Source organism: Sebastes fasciatus, chromosome 5 (assembly GCF_043250625.1).
Source record: "Sebastes fasciatus isolate fSebFas1 chromosome 5, fSebFas1.pri, whole genome shotgun sequence".
Classification (NCBI taxonomy): domain Eukaryota; kingdom Metazoa; phylum Chordata; class Actinopteri; order Perciformes; family Sebastidae; genus Sebastes; species Sebastes fasciatus.
In genome coordinates this window covers 28481452-28495533 of record NC_133799.1, presented here as the reverse complement: position 1 = coordinate 28495533, position 14082 = coordinate 28481452, and the positions used below count along the sequence as shown (strand labels likewise).

At 36.8% G+C, this 14082-nt stretch overlaps 1 protein-coding gene across 2 annotated transcripts in view; it reads left to right on the top strand.

Annotated features, from left to right (window-relative positions):
- Positions 1–3796: 3796 nt before the first annotated feature.
- The window catches only part of LOC141768206 (tensin-3-like), a 65333-nt gene continuing 55047 nt past the window's right edge, over positions 3797–14082 (top strand). The window contains exons 1-6 of one of the 2 annotated variants that reach the window (XM_074636294.1): positions 3797–3936; positions 8383–8557; positions 10327–10377; positions 10465–10587; positions 10702–10766; positions 13924–14007. In XM_074636294.1, the coding sequence (XP_074492395.1) occupies positions 8408–8557; positions 10327–10377; positions 10465–10587; positions 10702–10766; positions 13924–14007 (473 nt within the window). In that variant the 5' untranslated portion in view covers positions 3797–3936; positions 8383–8407. The remainder of the gene's footprint in view (positions 3937–8382; positions 8558–10326; positions 10378–10464; positions 10588–10701; positions 10767–13923; positions 14008–14082) is intronic. The other variant, XM_074636295.1, reaches the window with a different exon arrangement.

Sequence of the window (14082 nt, the reverse complement as noted above, 5' to 3'; positions counted from 1 at the left end):
ATCTGCTTTTATTGTCTGATGTTCTGTTTTAACAGTTACCATATCTTTTACTCTATTTATCTGCTTTTATTCTCTTGTGAAGCACTTTGTAACATCTGTTTTGAGAAGTGCTATATAAACAAATGTATTATTATTATTATTATTATTATTATTATCTCTTTTCTCTTCATAAACATATTGCATCATTGCCTACTCCAAAAATCTCAACTGTGATTGAGAGGTGTAGCAGACTTATTTTTTAAAGAAATTAAGCAAGTAGTTGTATCTTTTCACTGTTCACTTTCTATGATGTTAACGTGTCGGTCAAAAAAAACATCTGTCATTTTACTAACCTCCACATAAAGATCACACAGCTATAGTTGTTCAAAAGGTTCTCCCATTTACGTAGCACATTTACATAGTCTCTGAAATTAAAATAAATAAAAATATGGTGTGAGCAGTACTCCCAAGGGCTATGAAGAGCAAGGCCATTCAAAATGATTTCCCCTCAATGTTTATTATTTAGTTTTTATGCACCAAATATTTGGAACAAGCTCCCAGAAACCTGCAGGACCAACTCCAACTCTTAGTTCTTTTAAATCAAAGCTTAAAACTTTCCTGTTTGCTGCTGCTGCCTTTTATTAAACCAGATAATGATCTTATATACTGCACTAGAGCTTTTACTCTTGTGTGTTATACTCTATTTTAGCTTCTATCCTAGCTTTTATTTTTTAGCTTGTTTTTATTTTCTAATCTTTAATGTTTTTATAACTGTTTTAATTATGTCTAAATATTCTTTTGCACTTTGTCGCAATGCTCTTGAATGTTTGTGTAAAGCACTTTGAATTGCCCTGTTGCTGAAACTCTGATCCCAGTGGTGGATTAACATACCCAGCATTATATAAAGTAGTTGAAATTAGCCCCACCTTTACCAGCTGCATCATTAAAGTGGTGAACGCAAATGCATCCATAAATATAATACACAATAATATACTACTTGTTGCTCCGAAATGGCCCATTATGTATAATGAGTACTTTTACTTTTGGTACTTAAAGTAGCCTATATTTTGACGCTAATACTTTTTGTACTTTTACTGAAGTAAGGATTTGAATGCATGACTTTTACTTGTAAAACTTGAATATTTCTACACTGTGGTAGCTTATGCTACTTCTGAATACTTCTTCCACTGTCATATCCTTAACTTAAGTATAAGTACTGTGAAATACTCTGTTAAAAGTCTAAGTATTGCATTTTAAATCTTACTTAGTAAAAGTATATAAGTATAATCAGGAAATGTACTTAAAGTTTTAAAAATAATAAATACTCAGAAAACTGTCCCCAGTGACTGTTACACTGTTGATATTATATCATTAGATTATTATTATTAGGCTACTCATGCATTAATGTAGGAGGCAGGGTTTTACTACTGTAGTTGGTTGAGGTGGAGCTAATTTGTAATTTTGTATTAAACTGCAACTCGTGATTATTTTCATTATAGATTAAGATAATTAAAAAGAAAAGCAGCAAATCTTTGCGTTTGTAAAGCTGGAACCACACAATGTTTGTACATGAAAAATGACTAACCGTACTGATTATCAAAACTGTTTTGTAATTGTTTGGTTTGTTTAATTTATAAGAAAACATCATATTTTGTAAGCTCTTCATATATTTTGCAAAAAGCATCTTAATTTGTAAAGTAACTAATGCTGTCAAATAAATGTAGTTACTAAAAAGTAGGCTAAAATATTACATAGTACAATATCTATTTTCGTATTCAAATATAATAAAGAGAAGATGAGCCACGTGATCCTTGTAGGTCAACACCTTTATCTTTTCCCCACAAAACACATGAAAAGTATTTCTTTCAACTACGGAAGCCACGAAGTACGAGCTTTGAATGAGCCAGTGAAGGCAACATAGAGTGCGTCTACATTAGCTTACTTGGCCATTACTGGCACAACCGGTCACATGTTAAGAGCCTGCTTGTAAACTAAGAATGTGTTTTAGGGTATGACTTGTTCATATTTTATCTTGTACATTTATATATAATTAAACTAACCCGACAAGTCACTGCATAGTTTATTTCTTGTCAATAAGGAAACACAGAAGAGCTGTAACTCGTCTTCTGGCTCCACCTGGTGGGATAAAGGTCGTATCACCATGGTGACCAGTGATGTTTAGGAACCACTTATTATTTTACTTTTTACAAGTCAGTGGTGGAAGAAGTATTCAGATTTTTTTTTTTTTATTCATTTACTTAAGTAAAAGTAGCAACATGACAATATAAAAATGCTCAATTACAAGTCAAAGTACTACATGCAATATATTTTTTTGTTTATTTGTTTTGCACAATTTAAGACTATACGACATAACACAAAAATAAATGAATAATATACAGTGCAGGAAGAGGCAAAACACCCCGCTGGGCTGATCTGAAGCCTCCACCTAGAGACAAGATTAATATAAAGAATGAATATGACTTCACAATAGTGATAACAAAACAATTAGGACAAGTTATATATAATAACAACAATAACAATACAGTAAATATATAAAAAAAAGACAAGTGTGTGTGAGTGTGTGTGTGTATGTTGCATTGAAGTGTATTGTTAGTGTTTGTGAGGAGGATATTGATTTAAATATCTATAAAGACTTCTTCAAACAATATTGTGAGTGGGAAAAAATAAAAAAAAAACATAAAAACAGATACATGGACAACATGGGGAAAGCAATTACAAGACAGCAATTAAATGACCCTTTAAGCTACTTTTGAAACATTTTGTTGATAGATGGGAAAAAAGCTACTCCATTATTACTTCAAAGTAGGTCGACTTTATGTAAAGTATCAAAAGCAAAATTATGTATTATGCAGCAGAATGACCCCTAGCAGTGTTACATTATTAGGCCTATATATTATTAATCATGTATAATTGTTGATACTTTACAGTGTCAGTAGCATTTTAATGATATAGCGGGTCATGGTGAAGCTAATTTACTTTATTTTATAGTTTAATCCATAACAAAGCCTCATAGTTTACCTCTTGTACATACAATTTTAATCCACATAAAAAGTATAACATTTCTCATGCAATGATGCAGAAGTATAAAGTAGCAGAAAATGGAAATACTCAGGTACAATTACCTCAAATTTGTACTTGAGTAAAGTAGATGAGTATATATGCTTTGTTACATTCCGCTGCTAGTTAGCACATTGTAATAGAATAGAATAGAATAAAATAAAAAGCTTTATTGTCATCGTATTAAATACAACGAGATTCACAGTTGCCACTTCTGGTCAGTGCTTTAAAACAAATACTTGACAAGACTAAACGAGGCAGATAAAACATATAACAGGTAAAACACACACAGTTATAAAGCAAATAAAACAGGTAAAGCAGATGTAATAAATAAATATAAACAGAAGTGTTACACTAGAAGTATAAAATATAAAATAGATGTCATGTAAACAGAGGTAATTGCACTTGAGGTGTATATTGCATCAAGGATATATTGCACAGTCAAATGTATAAATAATATACATAAATAATAAATCATTCATATTCATAGTAGTTACTCTCCTTTAACAGATGAAGGTTTTGAGTGTCCTTGACATTAAAAAGTTGTTAAAATCTTTGTGTTTCTGTTACTCCATTCCCTGGAGCACAGATAAAGTAAGATGACATCAGCTATAGTATCAGTATCTTATAACCCGCCTCAGTCTCTGTCACTTTCACATGCGCACCAGGGTGGACTGCTGTCACATTGCAGTCCAACAGAGGGCAAAGTGCAAGCTGCAGTGTGACTGTATAGTTGATCATGCTCTCTCTCTTCTTGCTCTCTTTCTCTTCCTCCCTCCCCCTGTCACGTCTCCACCTCGTTCTCTATACCAGCCAGACTTTCACTCAATCAGGCGTCATATCGCTGTGATTTCCTTGTTTATTGCAACATCAGCAAAGGTAAGACCACATTCCTGTTGTCTAATTTTCTAATTTTGACTTACAGTAAACTACAGTTAATGTTAATCAACTTCCATGAAGCTTTTCACTTTTTCAGCATGGCCAGTTCAATGCTTATTCATGTGGGACAAACTGGACATATTGCTTCTCCCTCCTTGAATGTTAACAGCCACTGATGCTAGTCCAAATGTTGTTATAGACCACCACTTTCAGTAAACAAAGGGGCATGTGATGGATGGTAAATCTCTGGGGGATTAATAGTGAAAAGTGCCTCCCTGCAGATGCACTGAAAGGGGGGAGATTAGCCTACTGACACATTAAGACTAAACTGAACCCCAGGAGACGTGTTTCCACTTGGATTTAGTCCATTTTAAGAGGTCATTGAATGTTGCATTAAGTCTTAAAAGCCTACTTTACCTAGGACAAGCGAAAAGCCCTGCCGGTGGGGGTGTGATAATCACATTTATTACCAATGCAAATGAACTTGCCTCGAATCAAGTGACATGAATTTGATACTAATTAGATGGAGAACTATACAGATATCCTTGAAACAAGTAGAATAAAATGACCTCACCCTGCTGGCGGATTTAATTCAATGTATTTATTAAGAAATAAGATTGTATAACTCAATAAGGAGTTTCTGTGGGGATCAGATGGACTAAAGGGAGATTAGTTTACTGCTCTAATAAAAAGCATTCAGGGAAAGGGGGGGAAAAAACAGAAGAAGAGGATCTAAATGGAGAAAACACAGGAGGATGACAAGCCAACACAATAGGTGGTCACACAGTGAGGTGTGGTTGTCAATTTCACTTCTGGTATTTTGCACAAACACTTTCAATTTCAAAGAATCTGTCAGTTGAATTAGCGACAAAACCAACAGCTTTATTCCTGCTGCGTTTAAGAAAGCAGGCGATGTTTTTCGCTGCCAACTTGTGCCAAAAGGAGAGAAAAGAAAGAAACAAAGATGGCTAATCCATTTCAGAATGCCTTCCTTTTAAATGGGAAATAGAGACTATAATTAGATGTGGCGAGTTTAAACTCAAGGACTTTCCTAAGCAACTCTCCCTACAGCAACGTTGGTGTGTGTTTGAGTGTGTGTATGTGTGGTTAAGTCACTCACTTCCGTTTGTTTTGGTTCCTCAGGCGGAGCACTGACAAATTTAGATTGCAACGAGTCTAAAAATGTAGCAAAAACAGAGCAGAAATACATAATTGGAGAGTAGTCGCTCATTAAGATTGTTTGCCCAGCCCTGTCAACTGTTTCAGCAAGGACACAGCTCAAAAACACAAGTACAGGAAGAGTGCATGTTTCTATTGAATAGTACATTTTTCACTCATGTACCAAAACAGGTCTCGGCCCCAGATGTGTATCAGCTGAACCACCCCTATATAGGTGGTAGTTACTTATAGTTCATGACACAAATTTTGCTTCTGGCTTGGGCCCATCAAACTCGGGTGGGAAGCTGGTGAGGGATCAGGTCTTTGTCATATAGCGCTAGTGACTCCTACTCATTGGTCTGTCTATTTCACTTGCTTTTTTTTTCCAAAACCAAAAGAAAAAGGGGAAAATGAAAAGAAAGCACAATTATTTTCTGAATATTGTATACAATGAGTAAACCATTGTTTATGGGTACATTTTGGTGACAGTACCTATTTTTAACATTAAAGCAGCAGTGGGTAGAATTGGAGCAAATATGATTAAAACATTTTTTTTTTTAAATGGTCACTATATCCTGACAGTAGTGCATGAGACAGGTAATCTTAAAAAAAAATCATGTGCCTCTGTGTCCTCCGGTGCTCCCAATGACATCTGCAAGATTTCACAGACTGGAGGGAAACAACTAATCAGAGCCGAGCTGGAGCCTTGCCGTCTCTGAGCAGCTGTCAATCACTCTCAAACGCCGATCGAAGGGTCAAAGTAGGCAGCGCTGATCAAATATGAATCAATGTTCTGTTTCTGTAACACACAAACTTTCTCATTGTACAGCTAAACAGTACACCACAAGATGTTTCTGAAAACATTTGAGGTGAGAAATAGGCATTACAGTAACAGAATATGAATTCATATTTAATCAGCGCTGCCTAGTTTGACCGTTTGATCGGAGTTCGCGAGTGATTGACAGCTGCCTCCTTTGAATGAACAGCCAATAGGAACGCTCTCTCTCTGAAATGACCTGTGATTGGCCAAAGTCTCCGGTCACGGGCTCGATTTTTTTAAAGCCTGAAAACAGAGCCATGAGGAGGTGCAGAAGTCTAGTTATCTCTCAGAACACTTGAATTACAATATGCTGAAAGTTTATTATGGTATTTTTGCCCAATGATGCCAAAAATATTCTGCCTACTGCCACTTTAATGGTACAAATCTGGGATATGAAATATACTTGCAAAACAGGGTACCATAATGTACTTATAAAAGGTACTGCCCAAGTATATCCAGTATTTGTTCTTCAAAATGTACAATTAATGTTAATATTATATATATTAATACAATTATATATATATATATATATATTAATTAATTAATTAATAATACAACAATTAAATTAAATTTCAATTCAATTCATTTAAATCTTCCATCAGGAACTTAAGTTGTGGATACAGTAAAAAAAATCATATATTTAATGTATGCCTTCAAGCCACACCCTTATATACAGTATATTAAAATAAATAACCTTATTAAAAATACAAATTTTGACACTTCTGACTCATCAATAACTCGGTCTGGTCAGACCTCATGATCCTGTTACGATGATGTCAATGTGTAGTTTTGCACAACCATCATAACACAAATTCTGCTACAGTGTTTTGTTTACTATATAGGCTACTTTATCAGCCACCAACATGGGCCACCAACACAATTCATCTGCTCATATTAAATAATAACAGAGTAGGATTTTAATCAGATGGTTCTGATAGAGAACTGAGTGATAAAATGGTGTCAAGATCATACACCAAGTTCTTGTAGAAGTACAGTGTGTTTTCATTCGCGCTGCAGTGATTCCCAGTAGGTTATTCTTGAATGTTGCTCTGTTGAAAATGGTTGTATCACTGTTTACACTGCTGTGGTCACATGGTCAGGGTGAAGGCGAGGTTAACCACAGCTCTTTGTAGGCTTGTCTGTTGATCTCACTCCCATAGACATGCACTAACATGCATGTAATTGTCCTGGTCCATATGCTAACACAGAGCCCACAGAATTATCCCTCCATGGTTTACATAAAGAAGAATGTGGCGGGATATCACATTCTTTAGGTCTTCAGGACTTGGAGTCATAAGGTCAAACTAACATGACCCTAAAGGTACATAAATGTGTCATTAGTTATAGCTGCATGTTCTCATCCAGACACATTTTTGTGCGACCGGGCGGCAATGAACATCTTATATATCTTTTGTTTAATCCACACAAAAACCATAGTGTAAAAATGTAAAATTGTGGATTTACAGAGGCGGTTATGTTATGGACTGTTTTGTGCCAAGAAATAGTCCGTCACGTATTGCTCTTTAAAATGCTAAGCTAACCTGTTGCTGGCTGTACAGAAAAAGGGTATTTCCCAAAATGTCTAACTATTCCTTTAAGATTTAGGGCCCTAATTGCTGTCACCTCTTTAGTAGTCACAGTAACTTTGAGTTACTAATAATAACATTAATTCCAGCTGCTAGCTAATAGTAAAAATTAAGCTTTTCACCAAGTTCAAACAAGATGAAAAAATGACTCTCAATTTGTATCAGTGTCAATAACACTGCCTTTATAAAACCTCCATTTGAGCACAACTTGATGATCTTTGCAGCTCTTTCAACCTAATGACAGATAATAATCAGGCAGTAAACAGACAGAATTTAGTTCACAGTTGGAACTTTATAGAATCAAATTAGAGAACTATTTTGGACATAGAGCCTTTACCTTTTTTCCAGTTATAGGACCATCAAGGCATAAAACTGTAAATAAACCCAGACAAAACACAACAGTCATGTGAATAACTCATTACCTTATCATTTTACGGTCATGGTTTTCTGTCCTTGTTAGAATCAGTGTTTTGGTTAGTTGTGGGTTAGTGCTGATGAGTAATGAAGTTACAATCTGGTGTTTAGGCTGCATCATTCTTCTGTGATTCATCATCACCTCTCCTCCGGTCACAAGCCTTCAAATATTTCCAGTGACTCAGCTTTTGGTACGGTTCCTCATTTTTCTGGCCTTGACCCCGCTTTGTTTTAGCATCACATCCCGTAAAAGGATTTGCGGATTAGTAAGGCTGACCGGATTTAACCTCACATACAGTATCAGTGTGGACCAAAGATATTTGCCTCACTTGGAGTTCCCTTTGATACGACACAAGCGCAGATAAACGCTCCGCAAACATCTGCTGACCTGCGGTGAAAATTCTCACTTCCCTAAACTTTCCATGACTTTCATTCTACCACACCCTGCATGCATGTCACTTCCTACAGGGGGCCCATGTGACCGAGATCAGTCATGGAGGAACCGCAGCGAATCGATCTAACCTACATCACTGAGCGCATCATCACCATTTTCTGCCCTGCTGGATGTCCAGAGGAGATCTACCTGCAGAACCTGCAGGAAATTATTCTCATGCTGCAGTCCAAGCATGGACACCACTACATGGTGAGATGGAAGTGGAAGAAGTACTCAGATCTCAAGTAAAAGTAGTAATACCAGAGAAATACTATGTTACAAGTAAAAGTCCCGTATTGATTTTTACTTGAGTGAAAGTACAAACATATTAGCATCGAACTATACTAAAAGTACCAAAATAAAAACACTCATTATGCAGAATGGCCGATTTAGAATAATATATTATTGGATGGGTAGTTTTAATAATATATCAGAATTTATGAGTTGAATAAATTTGTATTAAAGAGGACCTATTATGGTTATTTTCAGGTGCATACTTGTATTTTGGGTTTCTACTAGAACATGTTTACATGTTTTAACGTTCAAAAAACACTTTACTTTTCTCATACCGGCTGTGCTGCAGCACCTCTTTTCACCCTCTGTCTGAGACGCTCTCTAACCCTAACCCCCCAACCCCAGAAAAGCCCAGTCTGCTCTGATTGGTCAGCTGGCCCACTCTGTTGTGGTTGGTCAACCAAACCAAACTCTTCAGACTCCAGCTTTGCTCTAACTAGCTTTGTTTGAGGGTTTGCCAAACTAGCCGCTAAGCAGGTATTATGCAAAATGTGTTACTTGGTGACATCATCACGTTACAGAAGAAAAGGCGGGACTTAAAGCAAGATGTTTCGGAGCAGTGTTTCTGTCGGGGAGAGTAACTCCCCTTGGCCTGGACTTTGAGCTTTGTAACTTTGCAGACTTTTTACATGCACAAAAAAACAAAATAATGCACTAAAGGAAAGAGAAAAAGCATAAAAGCACAATAGGTTCTCTTTAATAATCTGAATCAGCAAAGTAATGAGTTACTAAAGCTTTAAAATAAATGTAGTGGAGTAAAAAGTACAATATTTTCTTTATGTGTAGTGGAGTTGAAGTATAAATTAGCATGGAATGGAAATACTCAAGTAAAGTTCAAATACTTCAAAATGGTACTAAAGTACAATAAATACATCTGTTTTTTTACAGTTGTCCCCACCTTCTTAAACGTCACATTCCTCTAAAGTCATATTGGCTTTCTCTCATTTTAAACATTTTTGTGGTTACTTTCATGTCAAGTCGAGTTTAATTATACCAGCCCAAAATCACATATTTGTCTCACTTCACAATTTGTAGAACATACTGTATGACACTCTATCATTACATCCTGGATATGGAAAAACTCCAGACACATTTATTTTGAAAATCATACATGATAAGTTCTAAAATCTCCTTAAATTTAACATTTTGGGGCCTTTAATTTGAGAAAAAAAGTGGGTTAGTTGGTTTTAATCTCTAGCTTTATTTACAGTTATGTTTTGAAGTATGAAAATCAGATTTGTATTTGTTTTATATGCAGAGTATTTCCCCATATCGCCACAAAAGTATGGAGCTAAAGTGAACAATAAAGTGTGGAATGGGAGCTAATTTAAGAAATTCTTAATGTTATACAGTATAACAATACACTTTTGTTTTTTTGCTTTGACATGCTTTAATTTCCAGTACTCTAAATTTTAACATCATAAGATTAGTTATATGATCACCAATGACTATGTTTGTATATGGTTGTATGTTTTTAATTTAAGATCACAACCTCTTAAAATGTAAATAAGTAAATGTAAGTTCCAACTCCAAACCCACTATCTTTTCAGTCCCATTTGCATTATAAATATTAAAGTAATGATATGGTTGTAAGTTCATTAAGAATAATGAATAAAAACAAAATGTAACTTTCCTCATGTCGTTCTTTCCTTTTTCATGAAAACAATTTGTCCTTCCTTCTCCAGATCATCAACCTCTCACAGAGAAACGAAACGCTCATCCGAATGAACCACAAGGTAATGATGACGCTCCAAAGTATCACTGTGACAGGTTAAATGTTTGCAGTGTAATGTATGTTACCGTATATGTGGTTTGTCTGTCAGGTTTTGGACACAGGCTGGGTGGACCTCCTCGCTCCAGACCTGGATCACATCTTCAGTGTGTGCGCGACGATGAAGAACTGGCTGCAAACACATCCAAAGCACGTCCTGGTGTTACACTGCAGGGTAAAAGTCACTGATTCCTCTACACGCACTGACACTGACATGTTATTTGAACTGATCTATGTAGCATTAGTATGTAACGTTTATTTATCCTGATTCTGTGGTTGTCCTCCACAGGGAGGTAAAGGTCGGCTCGGAGTTCTGGTGGCTTCTTATATCCACTTCAGCAACATGTCAGCCAGGTAACACTGATACCATGTGAATTTGTTCAAATAGTATAGGGGTAAAGGATGGTAAAGAAGCATCTGACTTTAATCAATTGCAAAATAAAGGAAATTTGGAGCACTGAACACAAAGGAAAGCTGAGGCTGATGGGAATGTCATTAGTTTTGCAGGTATTGGTCATAAACCAAAGTATTGGACACATTCAAATTTTAATCTGACCATAGCACTAGATGAAAAGTCAGAAGATCACCAAAGTTAATACAATTTATCCTGCAGGAACCGTGAATGTCTGCACCAAATTTCATGCCAATCCATCCAATAGTTTTTGAGATATTTCAGTCTGCACCAAAGTGGCAGACCGACAACTGACTGAATTACAAATTATTGAATTACATTAAAGGAACAGTGTGCAACATTTAGGGGGATCTATTGGCAGAAATGGAATATAATATTAATAAGTATGTTTTCTTTAGTGTATAATCACCTGACTATAGGAATCGTTGTGTTTTCGTTACCTTAGAATGAGCCGTTTATATCTACATGGGTCTTCATAGTCATATTTCTGCAGTAGCCCAGAACAGACAAACCAATCCCCGGCTCTAGAGAGGGACATTCACATTTTCGTGTCGGCCACCGTAGTTCTCCTACATGCTTGGCACACAGGAGAAGTTTCAGTTGGTTGCAATCTGCAACCTCACCACTAGATACCACCAAATCCTACACACTGAAGTCGATCAGCGCCTCTAGGAGTAAATTAAACTCTTATGTATTTTTGTTTTGTCCCACAACTAGTGCGGCCTAAAGGCTGGGACATGCTTCTTCTTCTGCATGTAAGGGAACGTGCATGGGTGTCATTCGGAGCCATTTGTGTGGCTGTTTTTTTAATACTTGTACAGATTTTGGATGTAACATTAACATGTCCGTGTCAATCAGCTTGTTTAACATACTGGGTTGCACAAGATGCTGCATAATTCCCTCATAAGATAGCATATCAGTGCTGACTAGTCTTCCCGTCCATCTAATGTTTGGTCTAGATATGTCAACAGCTATATAGCAAGTACATTTCGCACAGATATTTCAGGTTCCCAAAGGAGGAATTCTAGTGATACTGTTTATTGTTGGACGTGTTTGCAGATCAAAGATCACTGATAGAACAATAGAGTGAACAGAGGCTGATCTACTGTACGTCTCCAGCAGCCAAAGGGCAGGAAGGCTGATTGAAGAGACTTTGAACTAGACTGTTATTTGATCTTCGGGCAGGGATCCTGTTGCTGTTGGACACCAGTGAATTTATTTACTATTACTTTACATGCAAGACAGAATCCAGGGGTGTTTTTAAAGTAAACATTACAGCATTTGCGGTTTATGTGGCTATATATCGTCTATTTAATGGTTAAGATATAAGTTATTAAAAGTTTTTAACATCGTCATTTACACGTCTAATCATGGGATGAACAAAAAGGTTAGTTCGAGGCAAATCAATGTCCACTGAAAATGCAGAAAAAAGAAGGTCAGGTCGATTTCTGCACTGTTGGTGTGGATGTGTGTGTGTGTGTGTGTGTGTGCATATGTACTGTTCATGGCTGAACAGCTGACTCACTGTTGAGAAATATCTGATTGTGACCATTGTTCCTCTACGTGCTTGTGTGAGTGAGTGCAGGTATGCACTATGCAAAGGCTTGTGAATGACTGTAAATGTGCCATTTTTATAGTTACAAAATTACAACAAAGAACGATATTTCCTTACTGTCCTCTGGTGGTATCAAGTCATGCAGATAGTTTTGTTTTTATGTTTTGGGGTTCTGTCTGTGAGATTTCTGCTGCCACCTAAAACAATGGATATTTTTGAAGAAACAATGTCTTTGCTATTCTGGATAATCCACAGAACACAATAGTTTTTTAAAGAAATGAATTTTTAACTCCTTAAAGGAAACCTCCATCAATTTAAAGGAACAGTGTGTAACATTTCAGGGGATCTATTAGCAGAAATGAAATATAATATTCATAGCTATGTTTTCATTAGTGTATTATCACCTGAAACCAAGAATCGTTGTGTTTTCGTTAGCTTAGAATGAGCCCTTCATATCTACATAGGGAGCGGGTCCTCTTCCTCGGAGTCCGCCACGTTTCTACAGTAGCCAAGAACAGACAAACCAAACACTGGTTCTAGAGAGCCTTTCACGTTTTTAAGCAACCTGACGGCCACTGTAGTTCTCCAACACGCTTGTGAATGCGGTAGCGTGAACCGCAGAGTGCAGACCCGTGGTGCTGCCAGCCACTGTCTGACTTCCATTGCTCCTAAAGTAGTGTTTTTATGGTAAGGATGGCCTCTGAGCGAGGCAAACGGCGTTACCACGTTTTTGCAATCAGCTGCTCACGTTACTACAGTCCTGCAGTAGTGCAGGAAAGGGACTAGTGAATGGAGGGACACTCAGTTGGTTGCAATCTGCAACCACACCGCTAGAAGCCACTAAATCCTGCACACTGGCCCTTTAAAACACCAAAGTATATCTCCAGGTCTTGGATAGTACTACTGCATATGCGAAAAAAAATTGTAGCCTACAGCCTAAAACACACAAATCTCCGACTGAGCTGTCAGATGTTGAGTTGCATTGTGGGTAATGTAGGCGCCAGGTTCTGTCATGGAAGAAGAATGTGGGGAATACAAATGCAATGCAATAATTAATATACATATATTACGCCCCCAAAATTTAACCTGACATGACTTGTGGACTTGTGGTCGAGAAAACAATCTCACTACAAGGTCTGTTCAGTAGCTGTTCTAGAGCTTTCGATCATACTGTATTACATGGTCTTCATCAGTGAATCACTCCTTTGTCGGTTTGGCTGCAGCACGAGTTTTTGCTGACTGGCCCATCGGAGGAAGAAATCTCAGAGAACCTCACCACATAAAAATCTGTATCTGTATGGATACATTAATAGATTTGTTTACAAAGTGATTTATTTAGTCCATTTATTCATAGATTAATAAATCAATTTCTAAACAAATATATTAATGGCTATTTTTATTGTACAATTAGTTAATCAATGAAACGCTTTAATACTATTTACGTGACTCTTGTGGTCCTTCATAAGATACTCCTTCAGGTATATTTAGGTGAACTGAGGAGTGTTAAATCTGCATCACCATCTGAATATATGCCTCTCTCTCAGTGCAGACCTTTCTCTCGACCACTTTGCCATGAGGAGGTTCTACAATGACAAACTGTCCGCTCTGATGACGCCCTCGCAAAAACGGTAAGAACAGAGAGTTGATTGAGCAGGATCACTGCAGGGTCAAAGGTCAACTGCGGTTCAGGTCTTATAGCCTTT